The sequence below is a fragment of the Perca flavescens genome, chromosome 11 (genome assembly GCF_004354835.1).
Source record: "Perca flavescens isolate YP-PL-M2 chromosome 11, PFLA_1.0, whole genome shotgun sequence".
Lineage (NCBI taxonomy): Eukaryota > Metazoa > Chordata > Actinopteri > Perciformes > Percidae > Perca > Perca flavescens.
Window position 1 is genome coordinate 25,961,083 of NC_041341.1, and position 23,599 is coordinate 25,984,681.

At 40.6% G+C, this 23,599-nt stretch overlaps 1 protein-coding gene across 1 annotated transcript in view; it reads left to right on the top strand.

Annotated features, from left to right (window-relative positions):
• The first annotated feature begins 5,978 nt into the window (after positions 1 to 5,978).
• The window catches only part of LOC114563942 (TSC22 domain family protein 1), a 36,714-nt gene continuing 19,093 nt past the window's right edge, over positions 5,979 to 23,599 (top strand). The window contains exon 1 of the mRNA XM_028590963.1: positions 5,979 to 9,488. Within this exon, the coding sequence (XP_028446764.1) occupies positions 6,841 to 9,488 (2,648 nt within the window). The 5' untranslated portion in view covers positions 5,979 to 6,840. The remainder of the gene's footprint in view (positions 9,489 to 23,599) is intronic.

Below are 23,599 nucleotides of genomic sequence, written 5' to 3' on the forward strand. Positions count from 1 at the left end.
TAGTCATCATTTTGTTTCTACATTAGTTGTTGTTTACACTAGGAAGGTGACACTTGTGTTGTTGTCAGAAGAGCCTAAAATTCATCCCAAAGGTATTCTACTGAGCTGACGTCTGTAATTTAACTAAAGTATCTGTCATGTTCCTGGAGCCAGGCTGAGATGATGAGCGCTTTGTGATGTGGTCCATTATCCTGCCGGAAGTCTCCATCGAAAAACAATCCATATGGGCCTACTGTATAATTAACAGCACATAGAGGAGTGCATATATTGACAACTCAATGAATATTTTTTTTTTTTTTTACACACTTGTACACTGCAGTGTGGCTCCCTCAGGTGGAAAGGCTGTGTCTCTGAAGTACATGTGATCTGTCAGATTTAATGCCAAGCTGTAAGAGCTTCTGTATATTTCCACAACCTGCATGATACAAATGGTTGCTGTTCTACTGTACATGTCTTATCTGGTATCAGTAGCATATGCTGCAACTTTACATTTAGACACAGCAAGGATACAACGAGTAGGCTATAGTTGAATATTGTATATGTTATATAGTATAAGTTTTATACTGTCGATGAGATTGCATTCTTTAGCTGTGTAGATTAACCTTGAGGGAGGATGCATCTTCCCACTCTTTCACTATTTAACAAATACACAGATTGACCTGATGGGGGTGCTATAATTACAGGTCTTTCAAAAGAAATCATAATTTATGCAAGGAAAAACAAGAACTTATATTGTTGGGACATTTGAATGCTGGAGTTATAATAATTTAGGGACCCACAAATTGTTAAGGAAGTTTGTTTCTATGCACGGTTTAAATGATATCACTAATTTTCACTTTACCTTTGCCATCAAATGCTAGAAGAAGGCTAGCAACTATATCAAATTGAGAGATTGGAACGCAGTCATGTTTGTGATCAGCAAGATGTGCTTCTACAATCCTGATACAAATATAACCTATATATAACCCTACATATTTCTTAACCCTAGTTTTACAAACATTTATTACAAACACATGTCCTCCTTGCCTTCTAGCAACATTAAAGTAGTTTTATTTTCTGTTGACTTGAATGTGAGTCTGTGCCATCTTAGATTCTCTCCTTCATTATTAAATACAGTATTTCCACCAGCTGCTCTCAAGTTCCCCTTTCACTCATCAGTCAGACATGCAGATCTAAGGTTACTGCTTTGATTAATTCATTGTGCTGACTCTATGCTTGACAGTCAATTCAATAATGAATACATTTTACAATCTTGCAAGTGTAATCATATTTGATTTTCTTTATTGTATAGTTAGCAATGATTAAGTTCTCATATGCTTGATTATTCTGAATCTTGTGTGAAAATGCTTTTGAGAGAAGTTGTCAAGGAATGTTGCCAAAGCCAAAAGGTCATTCGCTTCGGCCTATGGCAGAGCAGCCAGAGGGTTTGATAATTGGTAACATCCGAGAAGCCAAGGCTGATGAGAAGCAACCTTGGCCAAAGGGAGTACAAACAGAAGGAGACATAGATAAGATTGTTCCAGGGTATAAAAGAGACAAATAACTTCTCATCAGGGTGCACTTTTAAAACTTTCCTTTGTCTTGTGTACCATGCTCTGAGCATATTATAAAGTGTGACAATACTGTAAGAGAATGTTGTCTCGTTCCTCACTTGTTTGTCAGACTGGAATTGCAAAATTGCCACTACATTAGCAGCCATTTTTATAATGACATGGGCCATGGCTTTTTAACAGTAAAGCCATAACACAGATTTTTATTATTATTATTTATTATCTTGAAGTCAATGTGTCTGCTTTTACTGAGGAGTGTCTCACATTTAGACTTACAGACATTCACAGCAATCAAGCTGCAAAGAAGAAGAAGAAGAAGAAGAAGAAGAAGAAGAAGAAGAAGAAGAAGAAGAAGAAGAAGAAGAAGAAGAAGAAGAAGAAGCGGCATGGTTCATACAATAAGTGCCGACCACAAAAAAGTCTGTTGTTTTAGTGTTCATGGCACAGATGATGACAGGTTGGCACAGTCAGGCGTATAGTTTGCTGGCTGTTGTTGTACATACTCAGGCATTTTCCCTCATTCAGCTATAAGATCAAAACAAGAACTGAAAGGTTATGTGTGACTGTACATTCCTGACTGTGTGGGTTTCCATGTTACATTTACCTGGAGCATAAAACAGCTGGTCTGATTCTACCCATGACAATATCTCATTTAACCATGTGACTTTAGTATTAATATATCTTTGGATTTTACAAAACATGTGCAAGACCCGAAAAACTACAACTGCCTCAGTAAATCACAGCTGAAATAAAGTGGTTATGGCGTATGAAGGGGGCAGCAATCTATGTGCCTGTGACTGGGTGTTTGAGTCATCAAATATGAACTTGGAAAGTGGGATGCATCATGCTTTTGTCCTGCCCATGAGCAATCCACATGATAGATATGTATAACTGAATGAAAAGCTGGTTTTATAACGGCTCTGTTCAGCACCATTGCATCATGGCTTTTAATATTTCCTCTTTCTGTTTTTTTCTTTCTGTTTTTTTTGTTGTTGTTAGAGTGATGTTGGGTTTAGACTACAGTATGTGTGGGAAGAAAAAGTCATGAATGAATGAGGTATGGTATTTAGACATTTAGTAACACACACACACACACACACACACACACACACACACACACACACACACACACACACACACACACACACACACACACACACACACACACACACACACACACACACACACACACACAGATTTTCTGCTGGGAGGGTTGCCCAATGAAAATAAAGCCAGCATCTATTCTAGTCTCCATTCAGAGCAGGGAGGCTCAGTGGACACAAGCCCCAGACAGAGACACAGACACGCTGCCCCGCATCACTGGGCATGGCCCTGTACTCTCCATGGCCAAGGCCTCTGTTGTTTCAAGAATTCTAGGTTGGTTTGACCAGCGTCATCACCACTCTGCTCAAAACTCGACAACTACTTGTACTTCAGAAGGCAATTCAATTCAATAATCAGTACGTGCAGCTAGCCTAAAAAAAGCCACTCTCCCAGACAACTGAAGAAATTGTGTCTAAATTTACACCACACACAGTAGCGATTTGCATGCTGGAGAGTTTTCAGTAAAGTAAAAGCACAATATAGAATACTACAAATACATGGAGTTTTCAAAGTTTTATTAAAGTAAAACAATAATCAAAAGTCATGTTACCTTGTTTGCATAGTGTTTAATCTATAAGGCATCATATTGTAATAACCTCATCATATCTTTTCTGTACATAATGTTTCTTCTGAAATGTACGGTAGTAAAATTTGTGTAAGCAGCAGATACTCAAGTAAAGTATATATAGTTTCAATTGCAGCATTTGAGGAACTGTACATGTTTGCAGTCCTTTACTGCTTTGCACTGCAGTTATCAGAAATGACTTGTTAATCAAACGTTCCAACTGCAGCAACATTCATTCAACTACATTGTAGACAGGAGCCCACCTTACAATTAAAAGCCTGAGCAAAAGCCACCCCTAGTTACCCAGTTGTTCTTAAATTACAAACAACTAATGTCAGGCACATACAACAGGATATCTTTTAATTAGCTATATAGAGAGCATACAATGGTTATTTCTGTGGATTGTTTTCATTCAGAAAAGAACAGTGTTTACAAAATGAAACCACAGTCCATAGTATAAATTGTTCATTATTGTTGGTGCGGCGGTACAATAGTGCTGTGTGTTTTTTGTTGTTGTGGAGTGCCAGTGTGATTTAAAGCTGCTGACAGCACCAGACGCTTACACTGCACTAGGCTCCTGCTGTCTCTCGTCCTCTATCATTTGTATCGATGGATATAGTCTGTCTGCTTGCCTGACAGCCGATCTCTACTTCTCTTCTCTCTCTTCTCGCGCCTCCGTCACCAACCACTGCTCTGTAACTCCTCCTCTCTCTCTGTTTCTAGTATTTCCCCATCTGCTTCTCCTCTGTGTAAGACTTTCACAAACATCCATAAGATTTAAAGATTTTTTACAAATGGCTAAATAGCAAAATTAACTAAACACCTCATATTTTTACACTAACGAATTCAGCTACATTTCAGATATTCTGCAGATTGTTTAACCTTTTTGCCCATAAATCTCAGGTAAATAAAGTCACTTTTTTTAACTACAGATATATGAAGTGTACTATGGTGCAGGCAGACCAATCTGTGATTAAAACTTTTGAATTGTTAATGTGATTTGCTAAATATATACTGCATTAAAAACTATGAAGCCCAAAATAAGGCTAGTAGCTTCACATTTAGGACGTTAAAACATTTTAATGGGGATGTGTTATTGCTGATGAACCAGTAGAATGGTGGAGTTTGCCTTATGCTATTGAGAGACAATTCAATTTTAATTTCATTTAGTGATTACATGTAGCTTTCTAACATATTTGGAATAGTTTGCCTGAATCATTCATATTCATATGTATATATATATATATATATATATATATATATATATATATATATATATATATATATATATATATATATATATGGCTTTGGATTATTAAGAGAGAGAAGGGCAGAGAAAATTGAAATTGAAATGGGGTTTGAATTAGAAAATGATATTTATTTCCAGACATGAACAGAAAACAACAGAACAATGGAGATGCTTGACCAGTTTAACACCAGAGTTCATTGACCTAGAGTGGCAACATTACAGACCAATACACATGTACATTTTCTCTCAGCCTCTCACTCTCTCTCTCTGTGTGTGTGTGTGTGTGTGTGTGAGAGAGAGAGAGAGAGAGAGAGAGAGTGAGAGGCTGAAAGAAAATAAGAGAGAGAGAGAGAAAGAGAGAGAGAGGCCCTAAACAGTACCTGTGTGTAGAAAAATCCTTCAGTGTAGCACCTGTGTCTGCAGAGAGATCTAGCAGCTCTCTGTGCGCCTTTGTTACAGAACGCTGTTGTGATGTTGATCTGTTGCTCGATCCACAACATATCCTCAGGAGGCTAGTATTTAATTGATAGGATATTTACAACCTGTATCATTTTTGTATTTATCTTTTCATTGTGTAATTATTCTACAGTTTCTGCAGGGATAAACCCATACCCCTTGGTATATTAAATAGCATACATTTACCTGTGAATATACACAGTGTATTCAGATCATTAACTTAAGTAAAAGTAAAAACATCACCTTGTAAAAATCTAAACAATTAAAAAAAGTACAGTGGTATTATCAACAAAGTCATCACAAAAGCATCAACAAGTAAAAGTACTGATTATGCAGAATGGCCCCTTTCAGAGTTATTATAACATGTATGCAGACGTTTTATTTTTTCTACTTTATCAGTAGTTAAATCTGTAAGAAATGCACCATATTTTAAAAGCATATACTTTTCTTTTGTGAAATCTTTATTTGGTAATGGTCTACTGTCAGATAAATGTAGTAGCCTAGAGTAGGCTAAGTCATACAGTAAGTGTGACAAATAATAGTCATTGTGTGCAGATGCGCTGCACACACTGAAAAACTATCCTGGAGTGATGTGTGGAAGTATGAAGTAGCATAAAATGGAAATACTCTAGTGCAAGTACCTCGAAATTGTACTTGAGTAGAATACTTAATAAATGTACTAGCTGCTTTTTGGTACCGTGTAATTTAATCTATCTATCTATCTATCTATCTATCTATCTATCTATCTATCTATCTATCTATCTATCTATCTATCTATCTATCTATCTATCTATCTATCTATCTATCTATCTATCTATCTATCTATCTATCTATCTATCTATCTATCTATCTATCTATCTATCTATCTATCTATCTATCTATCTATCTATCTATCTATCTATCTATCTATCTATCTATCTATCTATCATCGCACTGCGTCAAGTTTCCTTGAGTTACATTGAACAAAAACATGACTAATTGTCCTCACTATTGTGATGTCCCCAAACGGGTTTTTGAGGGAGCGACCTATCCTCGACCCTTTCCGGCTCTTTCCGTTGATGTTGATGGTGGGTTCGTCACCGCCTCTCCCAGACTGCTTTATGTCTGGCAGCAGAGACCATGCGCGGTCGCCATATTACGGAGCACCCCTCCCCTTCAGTCCCGTCACAGCACAGAGCCACAGCAGCGGTGCAGGAGGCTACATATACTGAACAACGCTACCGCTGGGGAGGACCAGTGATACAGCAAAACCAAGACCAAAACGAGGATTCAGTGGAATGGATTAAACATTTGTACGCCGCTATTAAGTGATCGTATTTGGCTTTACGTCGCTGTGAGCCGGATGAAAGGTTGCTTGTTTACATTCTCTTTGCTTTGAACAAATTCAGCAGCTAAAACGACTCGCTATAGTCTGTGTTTAGCTAGCCGGGGATGGAGACAGGCGGCTAGCTAGCGGACGTTACTCCTCTGTCAGGCTAGCATCTAATACTTACTTAGCTAGCAGCTTTTGTGATTTCAGTACGAGTGGCCATTGCAGCATATTTTCTCATTATTAAAACCCCCCAAAAAATGTTAGATTGTGCTTAACAAAGGTACAAACGGATAGCACTGGCGGTTATCCGGTGAATTAAAACTGGCATCAGCTGACGTTAGCTCGCTAGCTACTCAGCAAGCGGCCACTAGCCTCTTTTGCCTCGCTACCTGTCACCGGAGAACACTGAGTCTTGTATGAGAGGCTGTAAATTACATATTGGCACAACTTTGCCTGATATTGGAGAACTGCCGAACTTGGTTTAAGTATTTATTTTTTTGATCGTGTTGTCTGTTGGTCGTATTTTAGTCAAAACGGCGCCGTTAACGAACTGCAACCTTATTGCATACTGTCAGAGACCAACTTCCCCCCGGATTCTCTCGAAATGCATCATCCGGACCCTGCAGGAGACTCTGGCAGTGTTAGAAAGATGGCGCACCCGTCTGTCTTTCACAGAAGGGGTAGCAACACAGTCAGCGGGAGCGGCTCCACGCTGTCAACACCGGCAAACCCGGTGGTCAATAACAGCCACGTCCCAGCCGATGATTATCAACCCTCCCTGTTGATTCAGTGCCAACCTCCTGCTGGTTCATCCTCCCCAGGTCCTCATCATATTCCACCCCACAGCCTGAATCTGCATTCCCAGCCCCAGCCCGCACAGTCGACTGGAGCTCAGATAAAAAAGAAGAGTGGTTTCCAGATCACAAGTGTGACTCCGGCACAAATATCTGTGAGTACCAACAACAGTATTGCAGAAGACACAGAAAGCTACGATGACCTGGATGAGTCCCACACGGAGGATCTCTCATCTTCTGAAATCCTGGATGTGTCCCTCTCCCGAGCTAATGACATAGGCGGAGCAGAGAGAAGCTCTTCGGAGGAGACGCTGAATCATTTCCATGAGGCAGAGACCCCTGGAGCTGTCTCCCCCAACCAGCCCTCACACCCCCATGCCCTGAACCAGGCTCAACAGCACGGTGGGGCCATGGTGAACGGGACTGTGCACCATCAACACCCTCCTCATCCTAACCATGCCCAGGTCTATCCTTTGACCTCTGGGCCTGGGGGCACCCAATCTGCCCTCACTTCTGGAGCTTTACCTTGTGTCACCCAGAAAATGCCTTCTAACGTGGGGGTCCCTCAAGAGAATGTTTCCCAGGCTGCCCCTCTAAGTATTGTTGCTCAGCCTGTCGGGGTTGTGACCCCAGGATCTGTCTCTGGAATGCACAGCTCTGCTACAGGCACTACAGTTAGCATAGTTAATCCCCAGACCAGCACTGTTAGTAATGTGAATATGTTGAGCTCTGCCAACGTGCCTGTGAGAGGGGGGATCAGCATGAGCGCTAGCAGTGGTGGCTTTCCTCTCAATGTGATAAGTGGCAGTGGGGGGAGCGGAGGCAGTGCTGTTGCAGCTGGAGGTAACCCTACAGCCACCACCAATGTCAGCATGATCCAGCAACAACAAAAAATCAACTCCAACATCCCTATGACTACTGCGACTACAGCTGCTGCTGTCCGTGCCTCTGGAGGGATTGGACTCTCCAGCGGGATCCAGGGAAGAGCTGGATCTGCTGTGCTGCAGCCTGTGAGTGCCCCTGTCACAGCTGCGGCCCCAGCCCCTGTACCAACCCCTCCTGCCCAGCCTGCCCCAGCTGCAGCCCCTGCGGTGGCTGCCGCCAGTTCTCGCTTCAGGGTGGTGAAGCTGGACTCTAGCTCTGAACCCTTTAAGAAGGGCAGATGGACATGCACTGAATTCTATGACAAGGAGACCCCAGCCTCCGCTCCCAGCTCCTCTGCATCCGATGCTGGCTCTCTCAGCATGCGTCAGTTTGTCTCGGAGAGCTTTGCTGGGGCCTCAGAGAGGGAAAGCACAAGTGGTAGTTCTGTGAGTAGCGCTATGAGTACATTGAGCCATTATACTGAAAGTGTGTGCAGTGGAGAGGCAGGGGGACCCCCAGTACACCAGCACACCCAGGATTATGCGTCCCCTCCTCAGGGCTTTCAAGGAATCCTCCCCAGTGGCTTAAGCATGGGAGTGCCCCAACCTCACTTGCACCCCCAGGATATTACCCATTCACATGTGAAGACTACTGTGGCCCCCTCGGCCCCTACTAACATTCATCAGCCTGCTCCCATGCAAGGCCGCCAGACCGCCAGTGGGCTCCCTACATCGGCTCAGCAGCTCACTTATGCCCAGGCAGTTGCTAATCAATCCTCAGGCTCCACACATGGCCTTGTGGGTGTTCAGCAGCAGCAGCAGCAGCAGCAGCAGCAGGTAGGCTATGCTACCCTGCCACAGCAACCACCTGCTACCACCCAAGCAGCCCCAGTGCAGGTGAGGGCACCTGAATACACCCATCCACACCAAGGTATCCCCCAGGCTGCTGCTTCTCAACCTCTGTCCAACCAAGCTGGATCAGCACTCCTTCACACACAGCCCCAGCAGCCCTCGTCCCTTCAGGCCACCACCTCCAGTATGACCCCTCACGTTGGAGTGCCAGGTCTTGGCCAGCAGCCTCAGAACCAGCCAAGCCATCTGGATTGCCAGCAACCGACGCCACAGTCACTCCCAACACAAATCCAAAACCAGGGCCTGGGCACCCAGCTGCCGACAACAGTCCACCAGAGCCAAGTGTCTGCATCGAGTGTGCCTCAGAGCGCCCCCCAGGCCCAGCCCCAAGGCCACAACACTGGGAATAGTGGTAGGATGCCCCCACAGGGTGTCTCACAGAGCCAACTGTCTATTGTCAGCTCTTCCCAGGACCACAGCAGTGCCCAGGCCCTGGCTCATGCTGCCCAGGCCAGTGCCCTCTATGCTAGCCTGCCCACCTTCACCACCACCCAGCTGCAGGATGCCCAGCGGCTGCTCCTCCAGCACCAGTCGGCTTTGTTGGGGCTGCCCAAGCTGTCCGGAGGGGAGGCTGGATCTGGATCCAGCACTGGCCAGGGTCATGAAGCTGAGGGCATCGCCGCTACCGCCAGTGCCTTAACTGCATCAGCTGGTCTCAAAACGGTGGATGGGGAGGAGGATGGGTAAGAGATTCTATTTCCCAAATTTTTTTTTGTTTATATTTAATTGATTGGTTGTAACCACATTTCGGACCATTGCCAAACATTTTAGCACTAGTCTGAATATCAAAGTAGATTTCTGAGATATGTCCGGTTGAATGTGTGTTTGTACACCAGCTCAGCATTCCGAGTCTGTGTGAAGCCGGAGGATTTCACTGGTTGCTGTGAGGGAAGAAAAGTGTTCTTGTTTCCCTAGATAGCCAGCAGACAGTTGCCAGGCTGCCACAGTCCGTCTGTCCTCTGTCAGTGGGACACAGTGCAGGGCTCAGCTGGACGTGACGTCTCTTGTCTCTTATCAAGTCGTTGCAGTGATTCGACATTTTACCTAGCCTGACTCCTTGCTTGAATCCTGACTGTCTTCCTTACAGGGCACAATTTGTGCTGGGATAACAGTTCGCCATACACACACTCTCTCAGCACATTTGTTGTTGGAAAAGCAGGGAACAAGGTGGAGGCTGTGTGATTATTTAATTAGAGATGGATCCGAAGGTAGCTGCGAACTAGAAATGAACTAATTAGTCTAATTCTACAGATGAAAGAAGACATTAGACCATACTTGATTTTGTTGTTCGAGCCCATCTCTCGAAGCAGGGCTTAAAATGACTCTTCTGTCTTTCGATGAGCTCATGAGGAACAGGTGGTGGTTTACTTGTTGACATAAAAAGTATGGTGCAGTAGTCCGTTTTCCTTCACTAAAAGCGTATTGATTTTATTAAGAGCTCTCTCTCACTCTACTGACTATCTCTTTTTCCTTCATCTCTCTCTCTCTCTCTCTCTCTCTCTCCCCTCTAGGCGTTACAGTGTGATTTATGCTATGAACCAGCTGAATGTCCCGTGGAATGTCCTCCCAACAATAAGTTTTGAGAGCTGATTTTGAGGTTACAGGGGAATTTTAATCACCCAGCCGCATTAGGAAATTGCCCACATTTCAGTCACTCTTACAATCTTAAGCCCATTTTTCCAATCTGTGAAAATGTTTCCGGTGGTTGTTTTGCATACCTGAGTTATAATTATAAAGATGAGTTGATTACTGGACTGTTTTTCAATACTGGGGGTGTAACATGGTTGTAATGATGCTAGTTTTGTTTCAGTCTATCTTTATGGGCCAGTTAGATGGATACTGAAGGATGGCTACTGTTATCACATGACGTTTAACTCTGAGGAATGTGAAATCTATGGGGATCAGGTGGATTATTGTCTTTGATGATAAGTAGCATTCGGGTGAAACCAAAGCCCTCGTTTCAAATGAGAAGATTGTCTTGGTGAATTAGGCTCACTGTTAATTTCTCCGTAGTTTACCTGCTGTCACAGTAAAATACGACCAAGAATTGCAAGTAGGTGACCGCCAGTGCCTGCTGATGTCCGTTTCCTTACTAATGGGTGGCTGCAACTGGAACTGGCTATTTCTCTCCCATTCTTAACCAATGAACCCTCCATTGATTAAAAAAAAAAAAAAGAGAGAGATGACAGCACGGCCCCATGCTGATGCAAACGCACGCTCGCTCGTGCACACTTGCAAAGACCACAAACTGGGCATGTCCCAATCCAGCTTTTCCCCCCAGATTCAAGTTGTCTCATATTTGATAATCTGCTGAAATTTAATTCAATTTGTTATATCTTCTAAGACTCAATTTGAAGTACAGACAAACCACACTCTTTAATTGGAGCATACATTTAGAAAAGCAAACCACTATATATGGTATATATAATGTACATTAATAATAAAATAAAATGCTAAACCTGAGAACAACCCGAATGAATAAGATCATACTGAGCATCCACAGAGCGTTGAGGCGAAGCTACTTTTTGGTAACTGCTTCACTAATTAATCTGTTACTCTTACATTGTTATCCACATAACTATTTGCAGTGCTTGGGGAACTTGAGTTGTGTATATAATCTTGTCAGTTCTGTATTGTTTGTAAGTGAGTTGAGCATTAATTTAGCAGTTTACTGCAGATTTAAAAAGCCTTGATGTATGAATATTTTTATTTATTTTTTTAAATAAATAATAAAAACTTGATATAGGCTATTTTAATTGTAGGCCAACTTTACTTCGGTTTTCAGGTTAAGTCCTTAGGACAAAAAATGGGGCAATACTTTTAGCTTTAATAAAATCGAATTGTCTAATCTTTGTTTGCATTGTATGCGTATCAACAGAATGTTAACAATATATGTTCATATCATCACAATATGATTGCACTGTAAGTAGACGTCCAGTATTATCGAATTATTGCCTTAAATCTCATAGTTGTAACATAGGACCGACTGGGTATGAATTGCTTTTGCTTGCTAAAAATGATGATCATTTTGTGCAAAGAGGCAGTAAAGTAGAAGTGATTGCACCTTTTTAAAGTCACTTTAATGAAAGCATTTCTAAGACCCGGGACCTTTTTTCCTTTGTGTACTAATTGCCAGGACAGTCCCTCTCATAAAATCTAATTTGTTCTCCGTCTGTTAGGAATGTATTTACAAGCATGTTCCGGGGGTTTCTGTGCCATATCGGTTGTTGTACGGTTCCAGTCAACATGTTCAGGTTTTAATGCGTGGCATGACCCTGCCCTTCTAAATCAACTCCTGAGGCACGGCAATAAAAACGGCAGGGTCTCCTTAGTGTCTGTGCGTGCGTGTGTGTGTGTGTGTGTGTGTGTGTGTGTGTGTGTGTGTGTGTGTGTGTGTGTGTGTGTGTGTGTGTGTGTGTGTTGCATTTGCTCTATCTGCACTGACAAGTCATTAATGGAATACATTGAAGATGGGTGGGTGCCGGTCTGTGTGTGTGGGAATGCTGCTGCTTATTGACTGCTGGGGTTCATAGGCTCATTGATGGTAAAACAGTGATTAGAAAAAGGGTGTAAAATGGCATGAGCAAAATGTAACTAATGTGAAAGCAGGCATTTTAATGTGATCATATGCGGGTTTCCACATGCATGCCTCTTTGCATGTGAGGATGTGGGTTTTTTTTTGCTGTTAGACTGTGCGTGTGTCCGCGCGCATACGTGTGTTGACGTCTTGTAGTTTAGTTCTTGTTTCAACTCTTCGGATGGAAGACGGTGTTTTGACGAGAGGTAATGTAGGTCTGGTTAGCAAACTTGTCTAACTTAGTTCAGTAGGTCCTGGGTGTAGGACTAAAGTTATGGTTTCTCTTCTACCTTTTATGCAAAACACTTTTATTAACAGCTGTTAGGTTGTAATTGACAAATTGGGTGTTTTTGAGGGTATAAATAATATAATTTATCCTTTTTCTTTTTCTTTTTCAAAGTTGCACCCAGTGTCTCTAAGGTTGACCTTTTTTTATTTGTAAGTAAATTTGGAAAACAACCCTTGATGATTTAAGATTTTGGTCCAAGTTTTAAGTACTTTCTGTTTCTCAGTTTTGTTTTCTAGCAGCATGTGACATGATCTTAGTACAGTTTGTTTTCTGTTGTTTCAGTAGGCCTACTTCTTGCCCTAATGAATGTTGGTCTAAACAAGATATTCCATTTATTCCAAGGCCTCCTTGGAATATAAAGTGACAAATTGACGGACTGTTATTCTGGCTTTTAATGAAGATGTGCAGTTTCAGATTATTTAATCAAGCATTCTTTGGTTTATGTTCCTTTTTTTTTTTTTTTTTTTTTTTACTTCCTTTTGGGAAAATTACATTATTTTTTTTTAAGCTAGTCTCAGAAGTCAAAATGTATTAAAAGTATGGTTGTTCTGACTAAAAACAGTACTATGTTTATAAAAAAAAAAAAAAAAAAAAAAACACAGCAGGTTGCATTGGTGGAGCCGTGTTACTTCAGCCACCATGAATGTAGACTAGATTTTTTTTGGGCCAAATTTGCCTGCATCTTTTTTTTGCCGAAGCCCCTGCGGTGCCAACGCGATGGTCTCATTGAAATTAGAGATGGCGCGATACCATTTTTTGCTTCCTGATACCGATTCCGATACCTGAACTTGTGTATCGCCCGATACCGAGTACCGATCCGATACCAGTGTGTCATATATTTTATTATGTTTTAACAGCTGTATACTACTATCCCTGTATGGATGTGATATTATTTCTATCTTTGTGAAACATGAACAAACACAAATGAACGCCACAGAACTTTCTTTTATTGTCCACTTTGACAGTCAGTTATAACAGAAAAAGAACATAAATAATCTATTTTAACATAGATGATTGGTGCATTAACTCCAGTACTTACTGATACCAGCGTTTTAGGCAGTATCGGAACATCTCTAATTGAAATGAATGAGGATGCTGCAACACAGCGCTATTGTTGGTCTAACCACAGCCAAGGCTCAGGGGAATGTGGCTCTGGCTGGCAGTATGATGGCTATCTTTGCTGCTGCCTATTTTGAATGTAATCTTCCCCCTGGCAGTGCAGGGAGCCAGTGTGTGCTGGGCCTGTTGCTCATTGTGTGGAGATCAACGAGATCCCCAAAATTCACCACACACACAGAGGAAGTGACCCAACCTGACCCAGCCCATCTAAGTCAGGTCTACTGAAGCTTGTTGAGACCACCTAGGACACAGCAGACTGGACCAGATGAAACCAGACTGGGCAGAGTTGTGCATCAGTTTTCCAGCTCTGATAAATCCCGCCATTGTGTTGCTCCACTATTTCCTCCCATTAGTGTGACCGCTCTGTAGATGGGTTTTGTACGAGCATTGGCTTGGGGAAGGTTATACCATAGATTTCGACAAACCTGATGTCCAGATGTTGCAGTGTGTCATTGTACAGTCTTGGATAAAAGAGAAGTTCTAAACATAGGCCACGTGTTGATTTGTCTGTCTTTTTCAGGCCAAATTTTCTTTAATGGCTTTTTTTTTTTTTTTTTTTTTTTTTTTGTGTGCAGTGGCCGCCACAAATGTTTTACGTATGAAATGGAACTGACACTTCGCTGCAACACAAACACATATTTATTTACCTCTATTCATACACAATGAGGCTTATTTTCAGTTGTGATTGAACTGTATTTTTTGAGGAACTATAGGGCACTTATCATCTACAACAGGTCTACCCTTAGAACGGACTCACCGCGATGAGGTTTTTAGTGGAGCTGTTCGTTTAATAGTCGACTCGGAAGAAAGCGAACATTTTGACAATAAACTACATCAACACAACAGAATGTGGAGTTAAACTGGACGGCCCCAATAACCTCTGAATAGTTCTACTTGTTAAATTGCAATGTGAGCGGCAGGATCATTTAAAAGGCGACCGCGACTACATTTTTTGTACAGCCCGATTTCTGATACTGTGGTGGCAACAATTTTGCCATGGTGGGCCGCCACTATAAAATCAACATAGAGGAAACTCTGTCCCACAGCTGTATGAGTTTAGAGGCAGCACTGTCCTTCTCTCAGCCCAAGCCCACTTTAGCCATCCTATTGAGTTACATAGGTATCCTGATGTATCATAGATGGTTTCCTTGCAATAAATTAATAAAAAATATGCAAAATGCAGTATATTCTATGCGTAATACTCTTATAAGCATACACTTAATATTATTTTGTATTTTTAGTAGCAAACACTCGTGCCCCTGTAGAATTGAAAGATGGCTCTAAAAAGTTCTGTATGTAGCGTTGTCTTACATAGAGTTGAGTTGATTTTGAAGTCCGTTAGAATGGATTCCAATGGTGACCAGTTATAACATTTAGAAAATGTTTTAAAAATGATGCTGAAAAATAATATTTCATATATCTTTTGATATGCTGACAGTCGTTCCTAGTGTCATTTGGTCCATTTTTTTCCTCATGTGACTCTGTGATTTTTATGATTTTCATTTGCGTGTAACAAAACAGAATGTGTCAACGGTGCGCTCCATGTGCTGATTATTAACAACCTCACTTGGGGGATTCATAATAATGTTTACTGGTCAGTCCAACAAAAGAATTCAAATGCTGAGAATGGTTTACCTTCTGTATGTCATGACAAACTCAATCAGTTATTTTTTTTGTGGCAAATGCATTGATATTGTGCCAGTGTTTGGCTATTGCCTTTTTATATACAGCTCTGGCTTGTCCACAGTTGTGCCAAAAGTGTTTCACTAAATGTAAACAGCATTTGTTATTTGTTATGCTGCTGACCTTCCCACCACATAGACCAAGCCAGAGAACACCAGAACACAGCAGAGCAGCAACATGCTGTGTATGAGCGAGAGAGAGGGAGGTCTCACTACACGCTACTGAATATTTACTGTCTTTCTAAGCCAAGCGATGAAAGCCTGAATTTCAGAATGAAACTAACCGAATGAAGATTGAGAGCAGTTTACTGTGTCTTGATGAAATAGAGGTTAAACCCAACCATTTGCATATGCATATCACGCTATAAATCGCCACTTGTCTTTGCCCGTTGCTTATTTGTATGCTTTGTGCAGATGCGTCATTGATTTAATTTGTCTCCTCGCCCCTTTCTTTTAGATGGTTTATTTTTCCATCAATAAAGGAGGATTGTTTCACTTAAGAGTGTGGTGGGAAAACTAATGGCTCGTAATGGATGATAATGGATTGTGTTTTTAGCCTGAAAATTTAGAAAATTGCCCTCCTACCCCTGCACACACTCACTCACTCACGCCATGTCTAAAAACTGCACCTGCTGTTTTCATTTTGGTTCTTTTTGTACCTGTACGATACTGGCAGAAGCACTTAGATTGCTGCACCAACTATTATTTGTTTGTTTGTTTATTTATTGTCTGTCCACTGAGATGGTCTGTAGTGCATCAAAATCAATACTGGTCATCAAAATATAATCACACTCAAAATGGGTCGTCCTGTTGGGTTCATGAGAGGTTCAATGTTTGCCCCTCTCCGTTTCTTGTGCGAGTATGACTGTTTGGAGCACTGCAAAGAAAACGCATTAACCAATATCGATGTTTTTGTAAAAAAAATTGCTGATTCACTTATTAGTTCAGGAGAACATAAACGTTATAGTCCCTCGTAGATCGTTTGGTTTGGTGCTCAACGCTAACGTTTTACAGCAACATTGTCAAGTTTTGACCTTGTGCTAATAGCGATATACCAATATAGCTTTAGGAATCTATCAAAGTTAATAATCACTGTAGATGGACACTACTTCCTATAGTCATTTTTAAGTGTTCGGTATGTATATATACAGTACTTACCTGATGCCCACCAGCTTAATTTTTATGGCAACAAAAGTAATTGTACTCATGAGAACAGAGAGACATTTTGGTTTCTTAACTATGGTACAAGGATTGCAACAGGATTGACTCAAGGTCCTTGATAAACTAGTGCTGTCTTGTTAACATGGGGTTTGAACAGTCAAAATAAGTACAAGTAGGAGACACTTGCTTGAGCTATGTATTGTCGTAACACACTGTGTTAAATGTACTTAGTATTACTTAAGGAACAAATAGGGAATTCTCATCATTTGTTGGAGAAGCCAGCTTATTGAAGAAAATGGAGGCAAAGGAGTGATTCTTTTGTGGTAATTATTGACCATTGTCTCTCACGTGTGGCATAATATTTATGTAATGTGTGACGCTGTGTTGATGGTTTTATGTTCAGCCACTCTTTTTTAATTTTTTAATTTTAAGGCTTTAGTGGGCTGCCACTGTCATCCCCCTAAACATGCAGGCAATGTGCTGAATCATGGCCGGCATTCCTGCGGCCAGAACACTGTCCAGTCAGCTCCAGGAATCTCTCTCTCTCTCTCTCTCTCTCTCTCTCTCTCTCTCTCTCTCTCTCTCTCTCTCTCTCTCTCTCTCTCTCTCTCTCTCTAACAAATACTGTGCATGTCCCTCAAAAGGTTATTTTGTTATTGTGGCAGGAGAAGACATTAGCTGCTAGCCATGCCATACTTTTATCTTCCCCTAATAAAAAAAAAGGAAGCTTTTTTTGTCCTCAGTGTAGGCAGTGAAGCCACACAAATCACTCACACAAATAGTCACTCACACAAATAGAGTGCAGTGGATGACTTTGCAATCAATCAATCATTACTACATGTCAAAAAGGCAGGAAGTTCAGAAGACAAGAGCAGTTACTATACCAAACTTTAACTTACAGCAGTTGTTTAAAAAAAAAAACAATTGACAGTTCTGGAAATGTGCTTTAACTATTTGAGAGGGTGAGATAAGAATATCAATATCTGTGCAAAGCTGCAGTTGGGGCAGGGTTAGCATAGCTTAGCAAAAAGACTGTAAGCTGATGGAAACTGCTAGCCTGGCTCTGTTTTAAAAAACACTCATTACAGTTTCCTGCTGAAATATTAGAACCAGTCTGATGAACGTTATGCATTGTCAGTGGGGTAACTATTGATTTATGTGGTTTGCTAAGGTTGTTGGAGCCTCATTGTTTGAGCCTGGTTTCGGCTCGGCCGTGATGACGTGAGAACTCTATGTGAGAGTCTTTTCCCATAGGGGTTGATATTCATTCACTCTTGCTTTGTGTCAGCTAATCCCCTTCTCTATGCTCTGGCTGAATGAGGAAGGCTGCTGGAGGGAAGGGTTGAAGTTTTTTTAATTATATTTTTCCTTCAATAGCCCAGCCAGCTGCCCCTTGGTAGCATGAATAAAGCACAGAGACACTTGGCTCTTTATTATGTGTGTCCGGTACTTAATGTCTGTGTCTGCTCACTCTGACACCCGCACTTCTCTTTGGAATAATAACCAAAAGTCAAAGGTCACACAAAACATTATCATTAATCATCATTAATTTGGTGCTAGAATAACATGCCTCACATATTTCCTTTGGTTTCTATTGGTGCAGTCACTGTAGCATTAATGCCATCTATAGTAGTACTACTGTAGTAGTTGTAGTGCTGTACTACCCCCTGCTGGTTGGCAAGCTGTGAACTGCCACACCGAGCTCATCATATATACAGTATGTACTGTATTTGGGTCATGTGACTGCTGTTTTTAGGCTTAAATGGACCAATTTGTCATGCCCTGTATGTCTTAACATTGACTGGTCAAATATCCGTGGGAGAGTGCTGAAGTACCACTGCTGTCAATGCTCCGTTTCAGCCATGCCAGCCTCGATGCTGGGAGGGGAAAGTGAAGCAGCAGTGTATTTTGTTATAAACTTGCTTGGACTTAGAATTTTTCTACTCTTGGCAAATTAACTTCTAATCATAGTGGGCCCAATTCCATCATAATTAGTTTCAATGTCTTTTGTATATCTTTTAATGTAGCCATAGTTTATTTGTTTTTTTTACTAAGCCTTAAAAATCAACTTTTAGATTTTTGAGGATTGCATGAAATAGGTTCATCACTGTACAATATAGAAAAGTAACGCACACCCAGTAGAGGTGTGAATCTTCACTGATCTCCCAATTCGATTACGATTATCATGTCTTCGATTCGATGCATCACGAGGCGTCAAATACATTTTTCTATTAAAGCCATGTAGGATATTTAATTCATAGCTTTTCAAGCTTCAAAAACCAAACATTCTGCAGTGCTCTAATACTAAATAAATTGGATACATAAAACTACAGCACTGAGCACATGGCACTAATTGAATATGCAAAACATACCAGAATATGTAAACAGAAATGTTGTTAGGCCTACATTAAATTGTAAACAGAAATAATCGATTATGAGCAGGCCTATTATCGATGCAGCATCGTCCATGTCCTCGATTCGATTCATCGTTTTTTTTTGTTTTTGTTTTTTTTTCACTTTTTTTTAAAAAATAATTTCAACACCTCTAACACCCAGGGCTGTCGTGAGGTGCTGATTACTGTAAGTAGACTTGCAAGTAAGAAAAAAGTGTTGCACACTCTGGCTCCTTATGCATTTCTCTATATATTTTGATGATGTTTCGGCACCCAGGCCTTCCTCAAAATCAACAATCCAAGTCAGACACATTCACTAATGTTATATAGGCCACACCCTTGTCACAAATCTGATGGTGATTAGATAATCATGTTGCACCATTAGGGTAAGAAATAAAAAAACCTCAATCACATTACTACCATATATAAAGATCTTAATTTTTTTTATACAATATTTAAATGTACATAAATATTGAAAACAATTGTAATTGATATAGCAAAAGTTAATTCATACAGTCCATCACTGTAATCATTAAATCCTCTCTATTTTCAAAAAATATGACATTTTGTGGTGAGTGGTGCTGGGAATCGGTTTGAAAAGGTTTATGCATGTGCTGGTGCCTTCATGTGCTTCAGCATACGAGACTTCTTGAGAAATGGTAATGGTAATAATACAAATGGTAGTCTATATTCTTGACGTTCCTCTTCTGGGATTGCTCCGTTGCCAACGGAAATTCTGTCGGATTTCACTCATTTAGGCCGGATGTCCGTTGCCTTGGGCTTCCTTTGTGTTGTAATTTTAAACTCCGATGGATTCATGAGGACTATGGTTGACTGCTCCTCAGATCTCTGCAGGGTAAATCCAGACAGCTAGCTAGACTATCTGTCCAATCTGAGTTTTCTGTTGCACGACTAAAACTTTTGAACGTACACCTGTTCCACCAAAACAAGTTCCTTCCTGGCGCTATTTTGCAGCGGCGCTTGGGCTTTTCCCGGTGCCTAGCGCCGCCCAAGACGATTGTGATTGGTTTAAAGAAATGCCAATAAACCAGAGCACGTTTTCCTCCTCCTCCGCGCTGCGGTGGAGGAAGGTCTGTCAAAACGAGACTACATAAATGGTAATGTGAATGAATTGTTATGAAATCCCTGGGCTAAATATTTTAGGATGAAAGGAACTAATATTTAGTGTTGCAATCCATTCACAGGAAGCAAATTAATGAGTTATAAGTGCGTAAGCCCTCAACTTGAGACTTGCAGGTTAAACCTCTGCTGCCCTGGACTTTTAGAATCAGCAAAACGTTGTCTGTTGCAAATCAATGTAAATTTGTCTTTGACATGGCTCCCACAGGTAGAATAATAACATACATAGTAGAGCTGGGCAATATATCTATTATATCGTGATATGAGACTAGATATCGTGTAAGATTTTGGATATTGTCATATCGTAATATGACACAAGTGTTGTCTTTTCCTGGTTTTAAAGGCTGCATTAGAGGTCGACCGATTATGGCTTTTTTTTTTTTTACATAATCGGCATCGGCCAATATCCCAGTATATCAAGCCGATTAATAGGCAGGCGCATCTGCGGGCAGCCTAGTGTTAAAAACATGAATAGGCGACATTTATTACAGCGCGCTCAGACCACCTGCCTCCAGCCCCTCCCCTCGTGAATTCTTGCGCTGTGTGTCTCGCACAGTCACTTCAGGCTCCGACGCTACCGTTAGTAGTAGCTAACATATTGCTGGTGTTCTTGCCTTGGGATTAACTGTACTAATAAAACCGTACAAAACACCGCGGCCACACCGCTGTGGAAGCTCCCCGAATGTCATTTATCAAATCCTGGTTGTTACCCCTGTGCGTGGCAGTCTCATCCACTCCTATAACGGAGCTAACTGGAGCTAACCACTAACGGAGCTAACCGCTAACGGAGCTAATCGTTGCTAACAGCGCCTTCAGTTCTCCGTGCCTGTATCCATTAGCTGCATCTATGGACTCGAGCATGACTAAAACCCTTAATTTTATTAAATTGGCTGGACGAGTTTTAAATTACAACTCAGAGTTTTGATCCTAATGAGTGCAACAGGACATGTAACAGTAGGATCCCCAAAACACAGATACAACACTTCAACAAATGAACAATGATCTAACAAACAAGGTGAACAAGAATTGACTTTAGATAACCCTAGTCTGATTTGATTCAACAGGAGTTAGGAGGAAATAGTGTTGAGATTAATAATAACATGCCACTTTCTGTGAAGATGTGCAGATTTGTATTCTCAGAAGTTTAATAAATGCTGCTAAGTGCACTAAACTTTATTTTTTCATTTACAAGTTTATTTGACAGTTTATTTTCTTCTTACCTGTTACGTTTATTTAATATATTTTTCATATATTATTTATACAATATACAGTATGTTTTTAAATTATACATTTTTAATTGAAGTATACAATTGTAGATTGGTGAAGTGTTCAATGAATGTTTTTGTTGAGAAATTCTGTGTATATTAGTGTTACATTTTATCTTTCAAATAGAGGTTTAAAAACATGCACATATCGGCCAAATATCTGGCAAAAAAAATCGGCAGCATTTATCTGCCATCGGCTGACCTTGATTTCTAAAGATCGGCATCGGCCAGAGAAAACCCATATCGGTCGACCTCTAGGCTGCATTACAGTAAAGTGATGTACTTTTCTATACTATACCAGACTGTTGTAACTGTTCTATTATTTGCCTTTACCCACTTAGTCAGTATATCCACATTACTGATGATTATTTATCAAAGATGTCATTGTGTAAATATTTTGTGAAAGCACCAATAATCAGATAATCATAAGACTACAATATTGCAGCTGTATCGAGGTATTTAGTCAAAAATATCGTGATATTTAATTTTCTCCATATCGCCCAGCCCTAATACATAGTTAAAAAATATATAAATATATATTTACACATAGAGTTAAAAGTACTTTGGCTGTAAAGTGCAAATATGTTCGGGTGTTGCAGTACTATTTGCAACGTAGCTTGTACATCATGTTAATGGCAGTCGGTATGAATGATATGGATATATTTAGGGCTGCTCCCTCTTAGTCGATTAGTCGACTAATCGCTCGTTTTGGTCTTAGTCAACTTAGATTTCTTTAGTCGATTAGTCATGTTTTATGCTTTTTTTCATGCTGAATGACTTATTTCCAAGAAAGGTACGAGCACATCTCTGATAAACACAATAATTAAAGTGGTGCTTTTACATGACTCTTTGCGGAGAAACTCAGATTTACAGATCTGTCGATAAAATCAACTAATCGATTAGTCGATACAATTGAGTGAGTGTTAGTCGACTAAGAATTTCTTCAATTGAGCACAGCCCTAGATATATTTGTCCTGGGCAGAGGATTTTTACAATGGGGGCCTGATGGTTGGAAGTTGGAATGAGTTATGGAGGGGGTGGGATTGAAGGGCCCTGTGTGATGAGGGTGGTTTTACCTCTTAGTGCCTGGGTGTGGAGATCTGATATTGAGGACCTGGTCACTTTGAGTTGATTATGTACAGACTGGACAGAGGTCTGGATTGAAAGCTGTTAAGTATATTCATTGAGTCACAATTGGAAGCAGTGCAGCTCATGAGAGGCTACTCTAGAGTTTAAGGAGCCTTGGATTAAAAACATGCTACAAGTCCCTCTAGTGGCTAATAAGAAACACTACATGACAGAACCCAAATGATTTTAAAGGCTTTGCTCAGTCAAGATCTTACTTAATTTTTGGCTTTGTTAAAAGTTTATTTTCCAAATAAGTAATACTTTTTTTGAAATGCACTTCATGAGTTTTCTCCAATTGCAAATAAAGCCAAAATACTGTGATCATAGTACTGTTCCTCCCATTGAAGAGACAAGCACTTCTGTGAGCGTGATATAATTATATATGTCACTGCAAAGAAAACCACCCATTTAATTTCACGGTTTTTCTTATATAGTAAACATTTGAGGAGAATAATGACATGACAAAGCTAAAAACATTTGGTCTATGTTTTTATCACTGTCGTGACCCAGATAATGTAGTAACACAGGTACACAGCCTATGAAGTAAACCACGCCTCTTTATTATACTTTTTTCTTTTTCTTAAATGAACATAAAATTGACAATAGAACATTTATCCTCATCAATAAAAAACTGATCAAGTTAGAACAAAAAATAGTCATTATTGGCAAAACTGAGTGGTAAAATAGTCAATCACTGCTTCTGTACTTACATTTTTTTTTCTAACTGGCCCAATCAAACTCCTTTTTTGTGTTATTCCAGACAGAGATGAAAGCTTGCAGAGTTAATGAGGCTATGTGTGAAAAGCAGTGAGTGACTCGGTTGACTTGTTAAGTCTGAATGTTTTTGACATGTCCGGCATTTCTGTGATCAGCAAGGCACCACAAAGCAAAACACATGAGGTATGGGATTAATTGGTGCCATTCTGGCAAAAAAAAACAAGTGAGCAGCTCTTAACAGGAAATTAACCCTACAACAGGAGTTTATTCAAGTCTTTTGTGGAAGTTTAATTAGTAAAAAGATATGCATTGGCTCTAGTATT